The following is a 23,935-nucleotide window of genomic DNA, read 5'->3' as shown; positions in this document are numbered from 1 at the left end:
AGGGAAAAAAAAGGCCCTGTGTTTGCAGCCAACACGTGTAATCTGTTGCAGCCCTTGTCAGACAAAACAGTTTTGCCGTAAGACAGCGATTCCCAGAGGGGAAAGGGGCGAAGTGAAAATACTTTATCAGCTGCGTACATATGTAAAGCGGTACCCTGGTTGAAAAGCAAAGCCTCTTTCCCTTTGAAAGCTGGGAAGGGAGAGACGGGAGGCAATTGCCTGAGAGTGGGGACAGAAATGACACGGGCACAAAGCCGAAAGCAGCAAACCCCAGGCCTCCCTCCTAAAATATGCTTATCTCCCTATCAGACCAAAATAACTACCTAGCTGGGGCGAATATGTATTAAACAAACAAATTCAAACAAACCTGAGATGTGACTCAGGTTGGAAAACTCTTAAAATATACTCTTGGCTTTTAATGTACAGAAATTATCATTTAACTCAGGCATTAAAAGCAGGTTCTGCCAGAGTCCCTGGGGTCAGCAGGGGAAGTGTCCATCTCCCCGGGTTTCTGTGGCACCAGGTTGGGCGGTTTCTGAGATGAGGGGAATTGCATCCTTGCCTGGATTTAAGAAGCAATCCTCGGGCAGGAGCTGCTGGCAGACAAGGGCTCTTCCTCCTGCTCCAAATTCAAGGTCTGTTTAAAAGGCTGGGAATACCGAGACCTGGGCACATGGCATAAATCAGCTGTCGGGTTCACAAGACGAGTGGACTCTGCTGGCAACAAGTGTGCTGGCTGCCGGGTCCCCAGCAGAGGCTTCTCCCTCTCCATCCATCAGCGAGAGACCTGAGAAGATGGAAAAAAAAATATTAATGCCACGTAGCAGCTCCCTGCCACCGCCGGTGAGACAGCGAGGGGGACTCGAGCACGCTGCTGCTGGGCTGGGGGACACACAAGTGCCCAACTCCGTACCCGGCACAGCCGGCTCCTCCAGCGGGATGGAGAGCCCGGGCAGGGGATGAGATGCTGGGTCACTTCCCGTGAATACAGAGGCACACAGGCAGGAGGGAGGTAAGAAATGGGATGCGGGGAGAAACCGGAGAAAAGAAAGGAGAGAATGAGGAGAAGAAAGGGAAGGAGAAGAGGCAGTGGGGGGAGAGGGAAGGAGCACGCACGCGTGCCCATCTGGGCAATGCATCACATTGAAATTGTCCCGCATTAAAAATTCACCAGCCAGTGAATTTTCAAGGGATTTGTAGTAATTAGATGACAAAATGCTGGCAAATCTCAGGCTTGCCAAAGATGTTACTCAGGGGTCAAAGACTCGACACTTTTGGCTGGGTAATTTGTAAGTGTCAATCACACTCAGCCATCAGAGAGAAAGGAGAGATCTAACGGCTGAATCCTAACGAAGTCCAAGGCCCCTGCCTGCCGTCGCCCTGCCTGCCATCGCCCCCGCTGCCCCCCTCCCGCCTCGCGCAGCCGCACTCGCTGCCGGGCACATGGGGCTCCAGGCACACCGGCTGGAACACACAGTGGGTTTCTTTTTTTAAAAAAAAAATTATAAAACAACTTTTATCCTGCTGGGGGTGGGGGGGGCAGGGGAGATGGTGAGCTGCGAGCCCCCCAGGGTGACCCCTCCACAGTCCTGTATCACTTCTGACATGTGGTTAAAATTGCTCCTGGGATGGTCCATCCTCCTGTTTCCCAGGGCTCGCTTAGCCCAGGCTGACACACTGGGCTGCATTCAGCTGAAAATGAAATTAAAACAGCTCCTGCCTGCGATCTGCCCGTTTCTGCCTCTCCATCAGGCATTACGGAGCCACCAGCACCACCACAGGGTCTGTCTCTGTGGAAATAACCTGGGTTACTTTAGACACCAGCGGGATGCTCCTGGCCACGGGCAGTGGCAGCGGAGTGCCGGAGGGGGGTCCTGCTTCGGGGTGGCAGCTCGTGTCACACACCCACCCGGAGCCTGGGGGAGAAAGGACACGAGAAGGTTTTCTACTTCATCAGCTTAGAAATCAGACCACAAAGTGCTAAATTAAAGCTTTACCCCACATGCCATGAGAGATCCCTGCCCCGGCCATACACGAGGTCTCTGGTGTGGGGCTCAACTTTGCTGAGGCTCGGCAGGAGGGATGTGCTGAGGTTAAACCCGGCCTTTGCTGCCGGGTTCTTGGGACAGGGTGGACCCCACAAAGGCAGGGTATGGCCCCATGGGGCCGGCTGCCTGGAAACTGAAGTGTATTTTTGCAATTTCTGGTCAGATTTCTAAGCTGATGAAACAGAAAATCTCTGGACTGATCCGAGGGCAGCACCCAGGAACTTCTGCAGCCCCATGAGCATCAGTGGGATGGCTGCTAACATGGGCTACACTTAACTCCGAAAAGATTTTAGGTCACCAAATGCAGGAGAGGCAGGAACATGATTTCCTCTCCATCTCTGGTGGCTTATAAAGCTGTCCTCATTACACCTGCTAAATCCCACCTCCGGTTTTGGGCCGTGAGGGATGGTTTAAGCTGTAGGGAAGGGATGAAGGGATGCTGGGGGGTCCAGACACCAGCTCTGTGCTGCTGCAGCTGCTGGGGCATCGAAAGCATCCATCACACCCCAAGGAAAACCACTCTGCACACCCAAACCCCGCTTTCTGATGCACTTAAATAAGCCAAGTCACAGGGCACAAGAGAAAAAAAGGTTTATTTGCTCCACGCCATGCAGTGTGCTAAATATTGTGAGCATCCTCAATCCAGCGGCACAGGGAGAGGAGAGGTGGGGAACGGGTGTGGAAGGGTGGGAGGAAAATCGCCTTTGGACAGAGTTGCTGCGGTTTATTTTGAATCCATTGCAATTCCTTGCTGTAGGACAGCGGGACTGTAATATCTGGTAACTCAGCCAAGCAGCAGCGTGGTGCTCTCCAGCCACTGCGCTGCCCTATATAAGGGAGCTAAGGGGACTGTAAAAGTGGCTATAGGTTTCTCCTCAATTTAAAAAGTCATTTAGCAGCTGCAAAACACCGCCTGGCAACAGCTGGCCCTCAGAGGGGCATCCTTCCTTCAGCTACTCATCAGCTGCATTTTGAGCTTCTATTCTGTGTATTTAAATAGCCTGAATCACAGGCTCAGATCTGCAGAGGTGCTTTTCCATTTTTTCCTTTATCTTAACTTTATCTAACGTCATCTTAAGATGCTGCTAGAAGAACATTTGTTGGGAAGCAGCAGCTGATCTGCATAGGGAAGGACTCTGTGACCTCCTCAGCACCCACTGCTGCTGCTCTGTCGGGTGTCCGGAGCTGTCTCCCGTGGTGCCCATGGGGCAGTGCCTCCTCCCCACTGGAGCCTGCTGCCAGCAGATGAAGACCAATAGTCCACCTCACTGCGCCCGAGCGCAACTCCTACCACTGCCTCGCTCGCTGTTGCAGGAGAAAATTAACCACCAAACAAAGCAAAACCTGAATTTTAGTTGCGTGAACACAAAGAAAAATGTTTTTCCCCCCAGATCACCTCTCCTGACACATGCTACAGACCTCCCTCTTACCTTCCTACTCTTATTCCCCTTGACAGGCAGCACTGCGTGCAACCCCTGTCCCAGCAGCTTTGCTAAGCCCTGAGCTGGGGATGTCACACGTGGGGATGTGATGACACCGGTGCTGTACCACCCGGTCCACGTGGGCTGCAGGGCAGAAGCGCTGGCGGGATGCACAAGCTGGGCACACTGAGGCCCGTCAGCCCAGCACGGTCCTGCGGCTGGAAGGGAGAGCTGCGCCTAATTATGTGGCACTAATTACAGACTGTGGAACGTAGGGCTCGAGCTCATGCAGGTCTGAGCCTGGCCACCGCTGCCCCGCGGCAGGGGAGGCTGGATGCCGTCCCTTCTCTGGGGATCTCCCCTGCTGCTGCTGCTGCTCTCCCCTCTCTTGCTGGCATTGGTTTCTCTGTTTCACCGATTCACATCACACCGTGTGCACACCCGCCTCAGCCAACGTCTGTTCGTATTCTCTCTGCCTTTCTTCCTAGCTCCAGTTTGGGGTGAAAGCCTCCCTTATTAGCCAATTTGGATACCTATTTACTGTGAATTACTGAGCCTGATTATTATTCATGAATGGCTAAGTCTGAAATCTCAAGCCCTGCCATGCGATTTCTCTCCCTCTCCAATGCATATATTTAGGGAAAACAGGAGGCAGTGTGTCTCAGTCACACGCAGACACACTCCGGAGAAAGGAAAGCTGCATGCTCACTCTCCTGTTTTATTTCCCATCAAGGAAGGTGCTGGTGGAAGCTGGAAGGTGCTGGTGGAAGCTGGAAGGTGCTGGTGGAAGCTGGAAGGCAGTGGTGCTGAACACTGGTTATGGTGCGACCCAGGGTAAGGTCCAGACATGCTGTAACATGACAGGGAAGCTTGTGCTCCCCAGATCTGCAGCCAGCATCCCAGCCAACTGTCCCTGCAGGTGGCTGCAGCCTGGGGCGATGCCAGTTTGCTGCTGCCCCCTCTCATAATGGGGTCCAGGTACTGGGAGTCACCTTGGCTGTGGCTGAGCCCGGCTGACCTGTGGCAATCAGTTACCCAGCGGTGACTTGTCTGATCCCTTAGACACAATCAGAATATTTTAATGCTGGCTGCAGGGAAGGAAAGGAGGTTTCTGTGAGAGGTGGGGAAAAGATGGGGCAGCATCAGCAGCATCCCTTGGCTAATCCTCCACCAAAGGAGAAGCAAATGGGGTTTGCAATTGCAAAAGGCTGGTGGAAGGGAGACGATTAGGAGCTGAAGAACAAGCCCTGACTGTCAGTTAAAGCAGGAGTTTGTAGCAAACCTGCATGCCTGGCAGGGAGTAGGGCTGCTCCTGGCAGGGATACAGCAGTGGGCACAGCACACAGCTGCTTCCACCTGCAGACCTGTCCTGTGCTTTGCAAATGGGGAAACCAAGGGCAGTGAGGGAAAGTCTCCACGGGAAAGCATCGCTCCACCAGCAGCACGCACGCCTTCATACTACTTCTTCTATCTCAAGGGAGCAGCAACCAAAGCACTGGTTTTTTCCAAGCCCAAACCCTTCCTGTGTGTTTCCTGCCACATCTTGCTCAGGAAGACAACTCTGAGCATGCACAGACACCTCACTTACTGCCTCTGCCAGCAGACAAGCAAAGCTGGTAGAGTTGCTGGGGAGAAGGGGGTGGCTGCCAACACCAACAGGCAGTCAGGAAGGCTTGAGATCCCAGAGCTCCCGCCTGGAGCCGGCAGTGGGGCTGGAAAGCAGCAAGCACAATGCAGCGGGATGCAAGCTCTTCCTGCAGCCCTGGCAAAGGGCTGGTGAATGGCACCTGCGGTACTTGCTGTGAAGAGACAGGCTTGCTCGGCCCTCCAGCGCTTGCGGGGCACACTGGGGAGGAAGACTTTGCAAAGGCAAGATGGAATTAAGGGGATGAGAAGAGCTGAAATTTGTGATCCAGTGCTGTAGGCAGGACCAGTGCAACAGTGATGAAAAGAAACCACTTGTGGAGGGGGCAAAGGGATGGGGGCACGTTCTAAGCAGCAACATTTCAAGCCCACAGCTCAGGAAAAGAGCAGCTCGCAGAGTGAGATGCTACCTGCCTGTCTATGTCGATGCTGAGTCCCCCTCCTCCTTCCAAGGGACAGTGGGAAAAACAACACAGATTGTGGTCAAGAGTTTTCCAAAGGTGATGAGTCGCTTTGAGCAATGAAAGAGGGCACAGCAGCACCGCCTGGCTCCGAGGGCAGCGGGAAGCATCACTCAGCCAAGACACCCAGCCCTGGGAGCAGAGGAGCTCGCAGCACCCAGCCCGACCCCAGCCCGGTGGATATCCTCTGCGCATTGACTTGCTTGCTGTCCCCTTAAGTAGATAACAGCCCACACAGGCCTCTGGCAACAGGCAGCAATAAAGTAAAGCTAGTTTTACATTAAAACCCGTTAACCCTCTAATTCAGTAAAAAGGCTGCATTTGAATAATATCCTAATCCAATTGCGGAGCCGGCCCTGGGGAGGGGGATACAGAGGGTGCCCGGGGAGCAGCCGCAGCTGTCACAGCTCCAGCTGCCATCCAGCTCACCGGGGTCTCGCCCTGGACAAAGCCATCACAATCTGGCGAAAGCCCCCCTGGCAGGGCAGTGGTCTTCAACCTGGGGTCTGCAGACCCCACAGGGACCCTGTACCATATCCTGGGGCTTGCAGAAGACAGGACCGAGTGTAAACTACTGGTTTCAGTTCTCCGATGGGGAAAGCATGTGCCAAGCACCAGCCCAGAGAGACTTCCCCAAGCCCATCTGCCAGAGCCTGAAATAACCCCTGCAGCCCCACGATGGCCACATCTGCAGCTCCTGCCCAGGGCAAGGGGTGATGGCTTGGCCAGGAGCAGGGGCTTGCAGCGGGCTGCTCCTCCTCTCTGCCACCAGCACAGCCTGGATGCAATGCACACCACCCCCCTCCCCAAAAGGACACCGAGAGCAGATGGGCATCGCACCCTCAACATGCCCAGGTCTCCCCAGGGAGCACAGGGCAGCTGAGGGGTGACCAGCGCACACGGTGACCCCAGCCCTGCGGTGTCAAGAGCCAGCAAAACAAGGGGACCAGGGCCACAGCTCATCATAGCCCAATTACAACAATTAGCGTGTAATCATTTGTTATAGATACAACCTTTCTGAATAATAGTTACTGCTAAAAGAAACTATTATCACTCTTGAACAAAATAAGCATATTGTGATAATGTTCAACTAGCGAAGTACCGCCAGGGTTAAGGACCAGCGGGAGGCTATTTCCCAGGTTTAACTACACGGACAGTTAAAAGAGTTTGCATTATTTTATCATTAGGATTGTTTCACATCGGACTAAAAAAAAAAAAAAAAAAAAAAAGGGGCAGCAGGGAGTGATGAATTTCCTGCAAACCTACTTAGGCATTCATTTTAATTCAGGGTAATTAGCAGGTATATGCTCATTTTCAGAAAACTCCCGTTAAACCCACTGTAATTTTAGGGGTGCAATGTGTGGGATTCTCAATACGTAACAAAGAAGTCGAGTCTTTGCTTGTGGAGTAGACATTAACTCAAACTGTTCTCCAGAGCTGCAATCAGCACTTTCATAATTAATGTACAGGCATACGTATCTGTATACACATACACAGCCCCCCCCTGCACACATCAAACAGATTTCCTTGATACCAAATTGCCTGAAAAATTAACCAATGTCAAACTGCTCAACAAGATAAGTATCATTAAGGGAAAAAGAAAATCTTCATTATGTTTGAAGGTACGGAAAAAAAAAACCACCCTCATGAATGTTTTCTAGCCTGCTTCCAGACTGGGAAATATGTTTTAAAACATATCAAAGGGTTAAATTAATTTTCATTAAAATTTAAATTTGAGAAGGCTCCTTCTCCTCTTTCCTCCCTCCTCCCCCTTTGAACGTTTGACTGGCAACCATTTCATATTTCAATCTCGGCAGAACAAATTGAATTAGATGTTGAAACCAAACTCTGCTCTGTTCTCTAAAGCCTACATGCTCTGCTTGCGCTAATCCTTTTCGTCGCCACTGCAGACCTCAGAGACACTCAGCAAGAAACCTGCCCCACCACAAAAGACAATGAAGGGAGAGAGGGAAAAAAAAACCACAACAGGAAAAAAAAACCCTCAGGAAAATCCAACCCCAACCTGCAACGCTGCAGAGCTTCACTTAAATCATGTGCTGGGTGATACATGTGCCTGGAAGGGACCCTGCCCAGCTCCTCTGTCCTCCGTGTGGGTTGGTCCTTCACCCCCCCTGGATGTTAATGTCCTGTTTCCCTGTAGTGACCCCCCAGTGCGGGGCTGCCCCAGCACCACTGAGGGGTCCTGCTGCTGCTGCCCCCTGCACCGGCACAGATGGCAAAGGCAGTGGGGAGCCACGGAGGGAGTGGGGATGGGAATGCCACTCATCAACGCTGAGCAAAAAAAGGAAAAAAAAAAATGCTTGTCACCATTTGGCTGACGCAGTGACACCCCCTTTGACAGTGCGGCTCTGACACCCGTGACTCAGTTTACCCACCTGTCCACTGAGCACGAATGCCTGTCTGCTGCAGGGCAGGGTAGATGTGCTGGAGCTGCCATAAGGGATCCATGTTCTACACCACAGCCCTGAGGAGGGGGACACCCCTGAATTTTGGGGGTCTGACCCTAAGCCAGCAGCCCCAGGTTCTGACAGCAGGGAAGCCAGTGCAGGGGGCTGGGAAGCCGCTCGGAGGCAGCAGCAGGCTCCCGAGCTGCAGCGTGGTTTAGGGGACTGGCACAGGGTGTTACAGGTCTGGGTGCTGAGCCATAGCACTCAGCCTCCTCCCTGGGGACTGCATGAAGAGCCAGGGACCCTCCAAGCCCACTGGTCTGTAAGCACAGGGCTTGTCCGGGCTCTGAGCAACACTGCATGTCCTGCCCCTCCTGTGCTGCTCCATCCCTCCCCACTTCCATCATTCCCCAGCTCCATCCCTCCCCACTTCCATCATTCCCTGGCTCAGTCCTCAGGCTGGCTGTTGGAGGTGTTAACAGCACGTACACCTGGAGGCATCCTTAAATCAGAGCGGTTCCAAGGGAACAAATGTTATCTCGAAGCCCCGGCACTTACTGCAGACGCACCGCATGAAGCAGGCAGTTATTTAACCCAACTCGGATTACTCCTGCGGTCACGTAAGCACCTTCCCTTTCATCAGGAGGGCCCCGGCGCTGTGCTCGTGCCTGACACTTGCTGCAGCCCGGGAAGGCAGATGTATTAGCAGGGTTATTGGTCGGCTCCAGGCCCAGATGCGCTCGCTATTCAGGCGGCCAGCGGTGTTGTGGGTTGAACAAAAGTCTGGTAATAAGTAAGGTTATGAGCATCCCACTGCTAGGTGTATTGGGTACCACCTCGCAGCAATAGGCAGATATTGCTGAGAGGAAAACAGCTTCTCCGGCAGTAATGTGCAACACACACACAAACACACACCAGCAAGCGTGGGGAGGCTTCCTGGTGCTGATAGACAGCCCCAGGTTCACCCCAGCACAGTGGGCTCAGTGCCGCTTCAGACATGTGCAGCATGCGGCCCTAGCAGCACCCCAAAAACCAGGCTGGCCCTGGGCCACTTGGATGAGATTTAGGAACTGGTGTCACTTCTTTGGTTGTAAAAATGGGAGCCAGAACATGTCAAAAATCACTCCTTCGGTTGTGTTGAGCGAACACAGCGCTGCTGGAGAAAGCCCTGCAGGGAATTTCTCCCCAGCGTGAAGGATTCGTCAATCCAGTACCCAGAGCCACCTCCCTACGGGCAGCGCACCAGTGCGATGCACTTCATCTCTCTTGGCCCTGCATGAGTTTCTCGGCACCGGATGGGGTTTCATCACCGTGGAGGTGGGCAGCGAGTTCCTCAGTGGATGGAAAAAGGGGGGCAGAGTGCAGTTCAAAGGGACCTGGGAGCCTCCCTGGTGATTTTATTGCACTTCTCCGGATGCTGTGGCTGGGGAACAGGCTTCCTACCAGCAATCCGGTTTCCACCACGGCCACAAACACGCACAAAGGAGATCCACAAGCCTGTCTCACCTCTCTTGAACCCACAGAGGGTTCGCTAAGCAGTCTCAAAAGGAGGTGGGGAGCTGGCTGAACTGCACATAGTTTGACCACAGGGAGCTATTTAATCCTGGCTCCCTCCAGCAAACCTCTGCCGTCCCACACTCTCCAGCCTCAAGATGCTACTCCAAGGAAGACACATGCTAAGGAGGAGCGAGGCCAGCCAGGACTCAAGACAGCATGAACTAGACTGTGGGGCTGCGTGGTGCCCTTGGAGGGAATGAAGACATGGAGGCTGCGGGTGCTAGCAGGGAAAAGGCCTTTGCCAAACTGTTTCATGGTGGCAGCTGCAGGTTGGTCTCCAAACAGGCGCTTTTTTTCTGGCAGCCCATCTGTTCTCCCCCAGCCCCAGTGAGGGCCAATTCACAACTCAACAGTGATTTCTGCTGCAGCAGCAATTCTGCTGGCTTCCCGTGTAGGAAAGCAAACACACTGGGGAGCATGCAGAAGCACAAACAGTGCATGCACTCACTTCAATGCAGAGCCTAAACCGAGCCCAAATCTGGGCTGTACCTTTTGAGACCATGGCTATGAGCCTTCGGGGTGACAGGGAGGAAAGGCAGCGGATGGGATCCTGGCTCGGAGGCTGATGAGCCTTTGCAATGCCGCCTTCTCCTCCTCCTGGCACTGCTGACACTGCAGCAGCCCAAGGCATTTGACCTTTAGGGCCAGCTGTGCCCGCCACAGCCCCACTGCCCTGGTACCCACCTCACCAGATGCCAGGCAGCTGTTAGATGGCCTCGTCTTTGTTGCTCTCCTCCTCTTCCAGATGCTCCAGGATTTCATTCAAAACCTCTGATCGTTTTCTCTTGTTTGGGGAGTCTGTCCAGACCCGAGTGGTAGTGAAGGGCATGCAAAAGAAGAAAAGCAAAGATTATAACCTGGGGCCCATGCACAACCGCCTCCACTTTGTGCTACCTCCAGCACCCCTCATCCTCCTCAGTTGTTACTGCAGCTAAGGTAAAGCCCCTCAACTATCATTTACTCTTCCTCACCAGGCAGGTCCTGGCAGGGCACCACAGCTGCTGGTGTGACCCCACACCTACCCCCATACTTTAGTTCACACGCTTTGGTGGAAGCAAACAGCCTCAGCATCCAAACAGGCTCACTGGTGATGCCAACCCTTCCCATTGAGCCCAGTTCACCCATTCCCTGTCCAAGAATGGTCACCCTACCAACCTAGACACCAGCCTTGGTTCAACAAGGCTTGTGGCAGGACACAGACCCACCAACATCTTTGCTGAGACATACGATCTCGGTGCCTGGCCCCGCAGCCCAGCCCACATCTCCCACATCGGCTGGCAATGGGTAAAGGTGAGGGGCTGGCTCTTCCCTGACAGCTGGGGCAGTGATGTCCCCACCTTGCTTTACCTGCCCCACACCGACAGCACTGTCCCGTGACCCACAAGGCATCATCATGCTCCCAAAACCGCTGTGGGGTGCAACACCATGCCTGCATCCATCGTCAGGGATGTCAGAGTCTGCAGGAGGGCGAGAAACCCCTGGGGGGCTGCCAGGACCCGGCATCAGCACCCGGGTGACAAAAGCCATTTGGCCCCTGTGCTGAGGCTGAGGGCGGCGCTGCCTGCTCTCCGCTGGGCAAGAAATGCCCTCCCAGCAGGAGCCGTGGTGCAGCCCCTTCTCCCCCCGCTCGCTCCCCAGCCAGCGGCTCTCACTTGCGAGCAGCACATGGAGAACAGCTGTTTAAATCCTGCTTTCAGACATCAAAAGCCTCGCTGGGTTTCTCAAACAAACAAACATACCATAGGACTAAAGAAAAGGTGTAAAATAAATAAATGGAACAAGCTGTGCATTTTCTTTTAGTATTACAGCTGCTGTGGGAGATAAACAACAAGTAAATGTCACAAAACATCAATACAGAAGAAATTAACCTCACAAAAGCTCACATCCCCCCCTCCGCCTCCCCCCCAACTCCCAACAATTTTGCATTTCTGGAGTTCCCATCTAATGATTTTATTTTTCAATTAATTCCTTGACAGAGCGCCAGAACCTGCCTCCTTCCCCGCTAGTGGCTGCGGGGATGGGCAGGGGGACGGGGGTGCCAGCAGCCCCAACTCGCCTCCTGGCACCCATGCCGCTGAGCTCAGGGGAGGCAAAGGGGCTGCAAGGTGCCACCCCAAGACCCTGGAGCGACTCTTCCCAGCTCAACCATCCAAAAGCAAAAGGCACAACCCACCTGGGAGGAAGGTGCCAGCTCAGTGGATCTCCCTCCCCTTTACTCTGCCCTCCCAGCTCCTGCAGCCCTAGCCAGGCTCATGCTTGGGGCTCAGAAATGGCACCAAATGTGGTCTCAGCTCCCAAATCCATAGCAAGGAAGAGTGTGTCCCCCACCTGCCACCCCTTCCCCACCAGCCCCTGATGTGCCCCATGAGGAGACCCTACACAGAGGTGATGATGGGGGTTGCACGGCGGAGGAGATGCTGGATGTGGGGTGCTGGGTGCTAAGGGAGCAGCCCTAAGCAGTGCAGTGCAGCCAGAGGATCTGCTGTGGTGTGGGCAGGGGGCTGGTAGGGCAAATGACCCCCGCCGTGTGTGCTCCAGATTCACCAGCTCCCCAGCCACAGCACTGTTGGGGAGCACCAAAGCATCCCTCAGCACCACCTAACAAGGAGGAAAAGGGGGGTAAAAAACCCCAGGAGGGTGGGGAAGTGAATTGGTTCAACTTCAGTTCAGCCACTCCAAGCTGGTTAAGGTTTGCCCGCTAACGATCCCATTTGCTTCCTTTAAACAATAGCCAAAGCCGGCGGGGGTGGGCCGAGAGGGGGATTACCACGGGATTAGAACGTGGCAGGGTTGCGAATGCCACGCTAATCCTGCAGGGTTTTACTCTCCGGCTACGGCATGTGTTTGCATTAGTTACAGATGCTCTCTCTAAAAAAAAATATCTAAAAAAAAAAAAAAAAAAAATAGAAGAAAGGACTAAAAAGGAAGCCCAAAAGGCTGGGAGGTGAGGGCAGGCGTGGTGGGTCTGTAATGCAGCCGAGAGGTAAAAGAAGCAGCGTGGGGGTCTGCAGCCAAAGGAGGAGCAACCTGGGAAAGATGACAGGGATGGAGAAGAATCTTCCCACCCTGCTGGGGAGGGCAGGAGGATCAGGTCCTGAGCAGAGCATGCCTTCCTCTGCAAACACTCTACTTCCAGCAAACAACTGTAAATAATCAAGGGCAAGCCACGCTGGGGCTCCACCGCTTTGCACGCACCCACAGCCCTCTGCTGAGACCGGGGGCCTTGCTGGAAACGCTCTCACAACTACAATACAAGCCAGACCCCCTCCTCACACACCTCTCTCATTTGCCTGCCCTGCAGCCTCCACACCCCCTCTTTCCAGCCCAACCTTCCTATAACCCCCCCCCGCACAAGTCATTCCTTCCCCTTCCCACGTCTTACGTAAAATTCCCCATCTGTCAATTTAATTCTTTGATCGATGGGAAAGAGCAGGAAAAAACGGCCCAGCACAGCTGGCTTCCCAAGTTAGCCCTGGCAGGATACCGCCAGCCCCGCTGGTGACGGCTGAGTGCAATGTTTGTGAAGCGCAGAGAACACAAGTCAATAGTAATTTAACTGGATTGGGAGCGAGTACCTTCCCTGCACGGACTGCGAGCTCCTGGGAGAGAGGGAGCACACGCACGCTGAGGGTATCACTGCCTTGCTCACCAATCTTCCCCCAGTGAGGTTTCCCAGGATGGAGCTGTGCCGGCAACCGTGGTCCTGTGCCAGGCGAGCAAAGGAAGGGGGATCGAGCTGTTACAGACTCTTTGTGGGCTGCAGTGATGTGACTGTGGGGATACAGGAGATGCGCAGGTCTGCAGTGGGGCTCTGGATGTGACCCTGGACTGCATACCTCCAGATCTGCCTCTCACCCCAGGGCTGGCAAATTCAGCTGCAGGGCTTTGGGATCCCTTCATCACTATTTTGGCACAGCCAAAATATTCTCTCTGCTGGTTTCAAAGGCATCAGTGATCCTTGTCTGCCAAAGGGAAGATCCACCTGCCGAAATGAGGGCCAAGATGCTGCTGGTGGCAGAGTCTGTGCATCCCTCGCTGCTCTGATGTAGCGCTTGCCACGACCCTGCTCCACGTTATGGGCTGGATTAGAGGCCCTAAGGCCAACCTTCCCATGGCTTCTCCTTACCTCACTACAGTAGATAAGTCTCTTTATCCACAGTAGCATCAAATCCTCCCCTGTAGCTGGCCAAGCTCTCAGGCTCTCCAGCCACCTTGCAGCAGTGGGTCCCACAGATTAACAATGCATGGTGGGGTGCAATTAAAGCTCAAAGAAAGCTTCTTTTTTGTCCCTAACATAAGACACTGCCTCACGATGAAAAGAAGGTGCACTCAGAAATGAGCAAAAAGACTTAAACCTCTTACAGACGGCTCAGAGGCAGGAAAGCAAGCGCAGGGTGTAGTGCCTCTGTCCCAGCCGTCAGGGCTAGGCTGCGGCTTCACTCCTGATAGCATTACAGAAACCATCTCTGGCAGCTGATGACCACTTCTGGGCTCCTCACTTTCTCCTGGAGCATTACAAAGACTTAGAATAAGCCATGAAGAATAACCTGAAAACTACACAAAATGGGAAGGAAGCCTATTCCATTTTATTGCATCTATTAGACCTATTGAAAAGATGGCTCAGAAATGGCTTGATTGCCACTACAAATGCTTGCACAGAGAAAAGACTTAGGAGACCAGACCTCTCTTTAACCTAACAAATAACAGCAGAGTGAGACCTGGGAACTGGAAGCCAAATCTCTATAAATGGTGTCTAGAAATATGGCGCATAATTGTAGCACAGAGAAGTCAGTGGTAGGACGTGTGTCCCGCAGCCCAGGTCTAGGCTTTACGAAGTATTTCCTTCCTAAGACAAAAATGGCAGGGATGACACTGGCACTGCTGGGTGAGGGGTCTTGGGTGGTGCTACCCAAGACACCAGCCTGAAAGATCGAGGTTGCTCTTTCAAAGCTGGCAATGCAGAAATCTGCTGTGATGGCAGCGAGACGGAGCAGGATGAGCTCATGGCTCAAGTCAAACTCACCACCCAACCCAGGGGAGTGCAGGTCAATGTGTTGTCCCACTGGACCTGGGTGACAGCAACCCCCCAGGCCTTAGAGCAATCTTCTCACCCTCTGTTAGCACTCTGCAGCCTCTCCTACATGCAGATACACCATGTGCTAACTGTGGAAACATCTGTGCATCACTGTTGTGCCCACAGCAAACCAGAAACTGCACAGAAAAGAGGAAATAAAAGAAGAAAAAGAAGAAGCTTTTCAAAACACTTAAATTCCCATTGCATAAAACTTGGGAGAAATGTGTCTGAAAGCCCCGTGAGATGGACAGTCTCAGTCCCTTGTCCTGCTTTAACACTTTCACCTCTTCTGGTATGTGCAAAGTCCTTGGCATGCTCCCTGGTTGCTTTTACTTCTGTGGAATAACCAGGAAAAGGGCCAGAAGCAGCAGAGGCCATGCATCACCCTGTACTGATGGCACAGCACTGCCAACACGGCTTGATACAAACACACAACGCTGCTACAGCAAGACCAGCCTCTCCAAACAGCACGGGTGGCTTGTGGTGTTGTAGGCCTCCAGGTCCAAAAGGATCACAAAAGGCTTTCAGAGAAAGGAAAAAAAGAAAAAGATTCTCCCGTGGGATGGCAATGCTATAAATGCAATAAAAAGAAATTTAGGGCAGGAAAAAAGGAATAAGCTGAGTTAGGTGGTCGGATAAGACCCACTCCATCCACCACTGCACCTTTTGATAGCATCTGCCTCCACGTCCTGCTTCTCAGACGCTGCTGGCTGGGCTTGGCTTGGGGAGCAACACAAGGACTGCAGCAGCAGCGGCTTTTGGTGGTAAAAAGCAGCTGAAGACACCAAAGACCTCAGGGTCTCAACTCTTTCCTGAGCCTTGAAGACACAAAATTATTTTTTCTCTCCCATTCCCAGCCTGGTCCCTTCCTACCTGACAATAAGGGACCACAAGTGCCTGACCACTGAAGCCTGCAAAGCTGTGGGAAGACCCTCACACAACATCCACACTGGGGAGGGAGAAGAAAATTCATGGGGACACCCATGAACAGTGCAGGGATGTCTGAACTGCTCCTGTGCCTTGTGGGGAGAGAAGGAAAGTGGGTGGGTGGGAAATGGGTATTGGTAGGAAAAAATTAGCTTGGTTTCTGGTTAAGAGAATCCAGTCTGCAGCACCAGTGCAATGAGATGTGCGGTTTCAGCCCAGCTGTTCAGCTGGCTGCAGGGATGAGGAGGATTCAAGGCAGGGCAGCAGTGCCGTGTGTGCTCTGTATCCTCTGCCCTGGCTCCACGTGGGAAAACCAGCCTCCAGCTATGTTGGGGAAGAAATATGAAGGAGCATCCCACGGGGGCCGAAGTCTGGTAGCTGCAGTTTTCCCCTCTTTATCACTATCGCTTTCTGCACACCCACAGCAAAAGGGACAGAGCCTGGCTCCCTCCCCTCCTCAGGGCCGCTGGGCATCACTGCCAGAAACCCTGCCGCAAGCCTGTCTTGAAACCAGGAGAGGGCACTTCCCAAAGAAAGAAAATCCCACTCATGAAACTCCAGCCTGCCAGTGCGGTGCAGAATGAGACCCGGTCCCAGGCACCAGACAGCGCCGGGTGCCCGCTGGCTGCCCCAGATGGGCTTTGTTATTGAGAAACGCTTCTGGCAGATCCCGCTCTGCCGCAGGATTAGCTACCAGCAGTTTTGCAGTGGAGGACGCGCCTGTGCACCAGACAGGGCTGAAGTCATTGGATGTTATTTCTCTCTCCTCGAGATGGGCTGAAGCACAGCAATGACGGCCGCCTTCAATCACATTTTCAGTCCCTAAAGATGGGGAGTGATAACCTTGCTCCTGTTTTTCAGCCAAGCCCCTGGGGCCACTGCAGCTCCAAGGCTGCATCTCCCCTGGGATGTGAAAACACTCTTCCTGCCGCTCTCCCAGAGTCCCCCACCTCCACGAGGAAGACCCCAGAGAGGGGGGCTGGAGCAAACACAAACAGAAATCAGGAGGCAAGCTGAGCCTGGGGGAGATGGGAGGTGACAGCTCGAAGGCAGCAGCCAGCATCTGCTGCAAGTCTGCAACTACCGTAAAGCCAAGACTATTCCCCCCACCTCCAGATTCAGCAGAGTAGAAAGGGAGAAAGGAGATCCCGAATATAAAATGGGATGCATGAACCATCACATCTTCTGCCTTCTCCACCCAGGTGGAGACTCACATCACTATGATAAAGTATGATCTGTCCCGCTTCCAGTGGTGGGTTCTGGGTGGGCACATGCACCCCTCAGCTGCGCCCATCCTCCCTGCTGCCTCACGTGTGCCCCCAGCAGCACAGCTCCATGCCCAGGCTGTTACATATCCCTGGACACTGCCGTGCTCCTTTTGGTTTCCTTTTTGCCACCCCGTTGGAGATCAGCCTGTGGATCCCAGCACATCCCACTTTGCTCCCCGCCTCCCCGGCTGTACCCACCCTCAGCCCTTGCACCACCAAACTGCAGCTTCCCCAGCCTGTAACAACCAGCACTGCACACACGACTCCACGAACGCGAGGCCACGTCCCGCTGGAGTCAGGCTTGCTAAATAAGAAGCCTTGCTGCTCTCCCATCGCTGGGGATTGCAACATGCAGCCCCACAACTGCTTATGCCAACACCCCAGGCAATGGGCACGTGCGTGATGGAGAGGGGAAGCTGGGAGGGGATGCAGGAGGAAGAGCATTGATCTTCAGCTTAGCCCTCCAGCCCAGGGGAGCCCTTCCTACATAAATATTTGCCAAGCAATGCATTTGTGCCTGTCGATGGCTGTCAATAGGAGCCTGCAGTGCTGTTATCTGCGGAGCTGTCATTCTCGGGAACCTGGTCCAAACAACCCTCTCTGCATCTCAACCAACGGCCAAATTACTTTGTCCTTTTTAATCTGCGTGCTGCGTGCACAGAGCCTGTCCCTAAATACAGAGCACCCTGGGGTGCAGGCGGACGGAGCAAAACCACTGCAGCTGGCAGGTGCCACTGAGGCGCCTCGGCAGTGCCAGCACATGGAGAGTTAACCGGCTCACATGCACACAGAGCTGTCAGACAAAGCCCTGGCCTGGATGCCTCCTGCTTCCCCCTGTGCTTGCATTGTCAGGCTTCAGCATCTACCTGCCAGCTCCAGCAAGCCGGCAGCAGTGGGGAAAGGGCTGGCGTGGGCAGGCAGCATGTGCCAGATGGGACGGTGCCAGCCAGGGCTGTATCAACAGGCCAGAAGGATGCTGCTACGTTACCGTGGAAATGGTCTGCCGTTTTCCGTCTCAGGGCCTCCACCGTCTCCTCCGTGTCTGCCCACTCCAAGACCAGCCTCCGACCGTACAAATGTGTGCTGTGGCACAGGGCGTTGAATGCTTTCTGCAGAATTAAGAGAAGAAAAAAAATTAATAAGGGAAAAAATAAAACCAGGCTCACATGAGGAAAAGCAAAAATGTCCCTCCCTCTGCCCTGAATCCAAAAGGTCACCAGAGAACATCCTACTTTGAGCACTTTGCTCTGATGGGGCAGGATTCATCTCCATCAGTAGCTTTGACTTGATCATTTATCTTCTACATAGTTGCAGCTGAGCAAATACCCATCGCCATTCCTGCAGGCTGCTGCTGCTCCCTAGGGAGCAGGCTGAAATCCAGCAGAGCAAGCACCTCAAGGTTGGCTGCAGCCTTGCATCACCCCGGGACCACACCTGAGCCAGGAAAGCTGCCGCCTGGGAAGGCTGCCGAGAACCGGGGCAGTGCTGGGTGGGCTGGCTGCAAACCAGGACCCTCACAGGCAGTGCAGCACCACTGGGTTGGCACAGGCAGAGCAACCTCACAGCTCTCCACCTAACTGTTCTCTGCTGGCACACAGTAAAGCACAGCTCCAGCATGAGTAGGGAGGTTGCTTTCTGCTCAGGGGCACAAGTTTGAAGAAGTACAAGCCCGCCAGGGAAAGCTGCTTTCCTCTCACCAGCCGTGTTGGTGCTGTCAGCCATGGTGGCAGCAAATGTAGCAAAGCCAGAAGCCACTGCAGAAGTCCTCTTCTCTTTTTGCCTATGGTGGTTTGCTACGTTACAGAAATCCACAGGTTTCCTCATTGTTAGATGCTGCTTAATAACATCCGTACAGCTATAATCTCTCGCTGATGTTTAATACAAGAACGTGAGCCAGCACAGTAGCTCAGACGGCTTTCTGTGCCTGTACGCAACCAGCTGAAGCATTCAGGAAAGAAACTGACTTGATCCAGGGAAGGTTGATTTTGTCTTTATTTCCTACATAATACTTTCAAGGAAATTTAGGACTGAGCAGGATTTGGTCCATAATGCAAATACACAAACACACTGGTCCAATATTTTCATCCCCAACAGGGCTACAGAAAAGGGGCCCAAAATGTTCTTTTAAAATTCCCAGCTAAGGCTGGGATTATGTCAGGTTACAGGCTCTGCAAACATGCATCCCTGGAACAAATATGGCACCTAGAGGACCACAGAATCACATCTCACTGTCCAACAGGGATGTGTTCTCCCACATGGAGGCCCCCAAATCAGCACCAGTCCTACAGAATATCAGACCTCTCCACTGAGTTGTCCACTAAATGGTAATTTTGAACCACTGTGGCTGTCCGCAGACGTCATGCCTCTGGGCAGAGGGGCAAATCCTGCAAGAGCCTTTGGCTGCCCACGACCACTCTGCAACAGCCAGGACCCTGCCTGAGCTGCTGGTTACAAAACTCAAAAACCTCCCCCATTTCCAGTAATCAGCACTCAGTAACCTGGGTCTTTCCCTCCTTCTGACTCCCTTTCACTCATATAATTCTCATTCATTATAAAAAAAGAGAAAGGAGAAGCACCAGTTCCACCTGCTCTGGAGCATTGCTGGGATTCCCCACCTTCAGCTGCTGGCTCCCCAGGGCTGGCCCTGGCAGGGTGGCATGCCTCCTTTTTGGGGAATCTGTTACTTTCTGAAGGGCTGCAAGCCTGGCTGGTGCTTTTGCAGCTATAGCTGGTTTTATTTGCTGCTGCTGCTGTTTTAAAAGCCTATCTTCCAATTAGCAAAGCAATGTGTTGGCTTAAATAAACACTCGGGGGGAGGTGGCAGTAGGGAGTTGTGATGGCTGTTTACGTTGGCACAAAGAGCCATTTCCAAAGCCTGGCAAACAACTACAGCTCTAATCACTGGGTCTCATTTGTTATACTTTCTAATTTCTCACTTCCTGAAGCACAAGGAAGAGGAAGGTGGGAAGACAGCAGACAGCCCCAGCAACCTCACTGCACTCTGTAGCAGGTCATGGGAGGAGGGCAGATCATGCCGAAACGTGTCCACGATCACAGTGCAACGTGCGGTGCTTGGTGGGCTCTCATCCTCCAAGCCACTTGCTCTGCCACATCCTCCTTGTTGCAGGATTGCTTCCACGCCCTGCCAGGCACACGCATCTGCTCAGCCCAGTCCGGGATGAGGCATCCTCTAGTTTTGCAGGCAGCACTGGGAAAGGTCATGGAGCAAGAGGGAAGGCAGATGCTGCCATCAAGTTGCATTGCATGAAAGAAACCCACTGGGACAGATGTGTCTGCCAGCAGTCTGATGACACTGGTCCTTCCCAGCCAAATGCACTCTCAAAATGAGCTCTTTTGCACCCAGGACGAAGCAAAGCTCAGCCCACCACTGCTCCAGCCCATGCAGGAAAGGGCGTGCTTGGAACCCTGCTCCCCACAGTCCCATCTTCCAGATGGGTTCCCAGAGATGGGGCTGCAGAAGAGAAGCCATGCATTTCAGGTGAGAAACACTTGAGTGTCACTTCCTTCGGAAATAAGCTAAAAAATAAAACTTAGTTCTTCATGGCTGAGAGGAATGAAAACTTTTCCAGAGGGGAAAAAAAAAAGAGAAACCACTGATGATTTAAAAGACAAAGGGATGAAGAGGACAAATGCCATCCTCATAGATCCATATTGCTGGAAACCTTCCAGCGAGAAGAAGAAATTTGCCACTGCTGCTATTCCAAATGAAAAGACAGGTAGGGAAAAAATCTATTCTAATTACATGAGAAATATGAAATGAGGACAAGAAGGCTGACTTTCAAAGAAAGTGGGGCTGGAGGCAGGAACTATCCTCAGGGCGCAGCTCCTCCACTCGAGTGTCTGCCTTCCCAGAACATCTCCTTTGAAGACCAAAGCATTGGCCAGAGGTTTGTTTAGCTGTAACCAAACTAAGGATTAAGAGAAGTGTGGTGTCCGCTCATCCGAGAGAGAGTGAGACTCACCTGAAAAGACCTCTAATTACCACAGCTTCGTGCCAGCCTACACACTTAAGAAAAGGAGAGCCTCCACCATGCAAGGCTTGCTATCCTTAAATGTCAAAAAGAGATTTCATTAAAGCTGCCACATTTGGCAATACACCCACTGCCAGGTAACACCAAAAGCTGAAGAGCTTTGGCAAACCTCCTCGCAGGTCTCTTTTGCTTGCCAAATACTTTAGGGGTTGCATGAAAACCCTAACGGCCTTCTCCCCCTAGAAAATAGGATTTGAGTATGTTTAAAAATGTCATTTCTGAGCTCTCCTGAATATGATTTTGCTGAGTTTGGTTCAAGCTTAACGTTATGGCTCAGCGCGGCACAATTTTTGTTGCTAGCTCCGAGTACAGCTTGGGCAGAGCTGGAGCCCAGGCAGAGGATGGAGAGGCAAACAGAGCAGGGAAAAGCAAAGAGAGAGGAAGGGGAGAGGCTGGAACAGCAGCTTAAAAGCGTTTGTGGGATTCAGAAAGGGAATTTTAAAATTAAGGGGTGGCTGATAAACTGACATGAAGCCCTGACTGCTGGGACAAGATAGACACTGCTTTGGAGCACAGCCTGCTGTGCTGGGGCACTGGAAAGACAGAGATCAAGAGACTGAACCATTGCGTCTGTCACCCCTGAGTGCTATGGCTCCATCTCTAAATGCTGTCTTAATTTGGAGGACAGTGCTGCTCTGCCTATAGATTCCCCCTTGCCCTATTAAATACTCAAGCCAAAGAGCCTCCGGGCTGGAGTCATTAGAGGGACAAAGGGTCAACAACATTAGGAGACTGATAAATTTGCCTTCCTCGCAAGAGCCAGTCCCAACTGAGGATGCTCTCTGTGATGCCAGCTGCACACACGGATTTTTCCTTCTGTGTACATGCATTTTTAAAGGGTTGACTGTCTTTCCCGAATGGGCAATTTCTATTTGGAGACCAGATGTATTTTTATATCAACAGGGGAGAAAAGGGGAAACTCAGCTTCCAGTTAATAGTTCAAAAATAAAAACAATCCCACAACAATTCTGCACAGGGAACATCAAGAAACATGTCAAATAGTTAATGCTTCCTTAACCAGAGTTAATTTGTTATTGCCAGTGGATCAAAGTTTCCCTTCTCATCCCTTAACTTCTCTGCACTCCCACTCAGTGATCAGCTGGCACTGCAGATATAAACCCAAAGGTCTCATCAGCAGGCATACAGACCCTCTTTGGGAGTATTATTTTGTCCCTGCCCATTGCAGCCTTTGACATGGGTTCCCCCCCATTTCCTGGCTTCGCACATGTGCGTGCTGTGATCTGTTAAATGCTCACGACAGAGAACAGAGAGTGCTGCTAATTTCATCTGATGGTGGTGTAACACTCCCGGTCGAGGTCCATCCATCACCCTGGGAGCCGTCAAACGACCCAAGAGATGGCCCCAGCTGCAGACGTCACTGTGGGAAAGCCAGGCGTGAGACTGGGGCTCTGAAGGATGAGCAAATGATGGGGAGAAGATGCTACCAGCAGCAGCCCATGCCCTGCCCGAATGTCACCTCCCCTGCAGGCAATGCAACCCGCTGCCTGAGGAGTGTGGCATGGGTGCTCACCCCTCCCAAGAGAGCACCTCTGGGCAGGGCTGGCTATCCTTGAGTGGGTCGCAGAGCATCAGGGGAGGCTGAGGGGATGACACCCAGCCCCACGGGACAGGTCTGCAGGCACAGCATCAGGGAGTCTGAAGGGGGAGCGCCACATCTCTTGTGGCTTTGGAAAACCTCCATACACTCTCCCACTGCAGCTGTGATTGCTCAGAGAAAAAGACAAACACGGGAGGTCACAGGCTTTAAATGCCCAACAAAGCCACCCTAACTATTCTATTACAAAAACATCATGTTTTATAAGATGCTTATAAGCGATTTCCAGATTACCACTCTGAGCAAAAACGCCATTGACAGTCACAGCTATTCAGCTCAGAGGTCTCCAGGCCCACTCCCCTCCTCTCTCATTTCACTTAGCAATAAACTCTAAGCCAATTATGTCTGTGTTTACAATATTCGGGATCCTATTCATCAATACACAGCGCATCCTCTTCCAGACAGCCAATGGAGTGTACTTGATGTGCCACTTGTGAGACAATGAAATCCCTCAGAGAGATGAGGGTGGAAAAGAAGGAAGAAGAGCTGCTTTGCTGGAAAAGAAGCAGCACCCCCCGAGTGCTCTTCCACAGGGTGGCTCGCTCCCCACACGCCTGCCTCCCACGGCCCCTGCAAGCTCCGGGAGCGGTGCCCTGCGCTAGCACCCTGCCTAGGTCTCTCCCCTTCAGCTGGGTGCCAGTGCTCACCAGCCACAGACGGGTTTCCTGCTGCTGAGATCTCTATTTGTAGCTGGAATCAGCCCCCAAGGGGCTGAAGAGGGATGGGAGGCAGACACGAAGCCTGTGCCCTGTTTCTTCCAGAAACCAAGCAGAAGAGTGGGTGCTGTCTCATTCACCCCCAAACTGAGCAGCAGTAACGAACCAGCCAGGTCCCTGTATGCACCTTTCCACCAGATGCTTAAAGTTTCCTCAGGAAAAGATTAATTCCAAACCCAGGAACAAAGCCTGAAGGACTCTGGAGTGAAGCAGAGGTTAAAGCAAAGCTGCCCAGAGCTGGGGTTTGAGCAGAGCCACAGGCACAGCCCCCCATGCAGGGAGAGGAACCATGCTCCTGGGGGGCTCCCTGCACCCCACGCTGCCCAGGGAGCTGGCTCCCAAGGGGAGGATGAATGCTGAGCAGAAGGAAGTTTGAATTAGGATCAATAAAGGACTAACAAAGAAACTCTATGTACTGTGTTATACGGGAGGTCAGACTGGAACGGATGATCTAATAGTCCCTTGTGATCCCGGATCAATGAATCCTGTCTAAAAACATAAACACAGGCTATGCTTGCTACCCGCTCCTCTCTCTGTTCACAGGCTTGAGAATTTGGAGTCTCAGGGAGCCAGTGGAGTCATGTGGTCCCTTCCCTTCAGCAATAACATCCCTTGGCTCATGCCCACAACCATTCCTTTTCCAGATACTGTGCAAATCACCAGGAGCCAGCATCGGGGATGAAAACCACACCGCTCTGGTGCTGGCAGTGGCCACACAGAAGCTTACAGTGAAGCTGAGGACCC

General features: G+C 52.7%; 1 protein-coding gene across 1 annotated transcript in view; it reads right to left on the bottom strand.

Annotated features, from left to right (window-relative positions):
• Positions 1-395: 395 nt before the first annotated feature.
• The window catches only part of RBM19 (RNA binding motif protein 19), a 70,279-nt gene continuing 46,739 nt past the window's right edge, over positions 396-23,935 (bottom strand). Inside the window, exons 23-25 of the mRNA XM_056350209.1 lie at positions 17,797-17,917; positions 10,224-10,337; positions 396-787 (exon numbers count right to left, since the gene is read on the bottom strand). Coding sequence (XP_056206184.1) covers positions 10,246-10,337; positions 17,797-17,917 — 213 coding nt within the window. The 3' untranslated portion in view covers positions 396-787; positions 10,224-10,245. The remainder of the gene's footprint in view (positions 788-10,223; positions 10,338-17,796; positions 17,918-23,935) is intronic.

This window comes from Falco biarmicus, chromosome 1 (assembly GCF_023638135.1).
Source record: "Falco biarmicus isolate bFalBia1 chromosome 1, bFalBia1.pri, whole genome shotgun sequence".
Lineage (NCBI taxonomy): Eukaryota > Metazoa > Chordata > Aves > Falconiformes > Falconidae > Falco > Falco biarmicus.
This window is presented reverse-complemented; position numbering and strand designations above follow the sequence as displayed.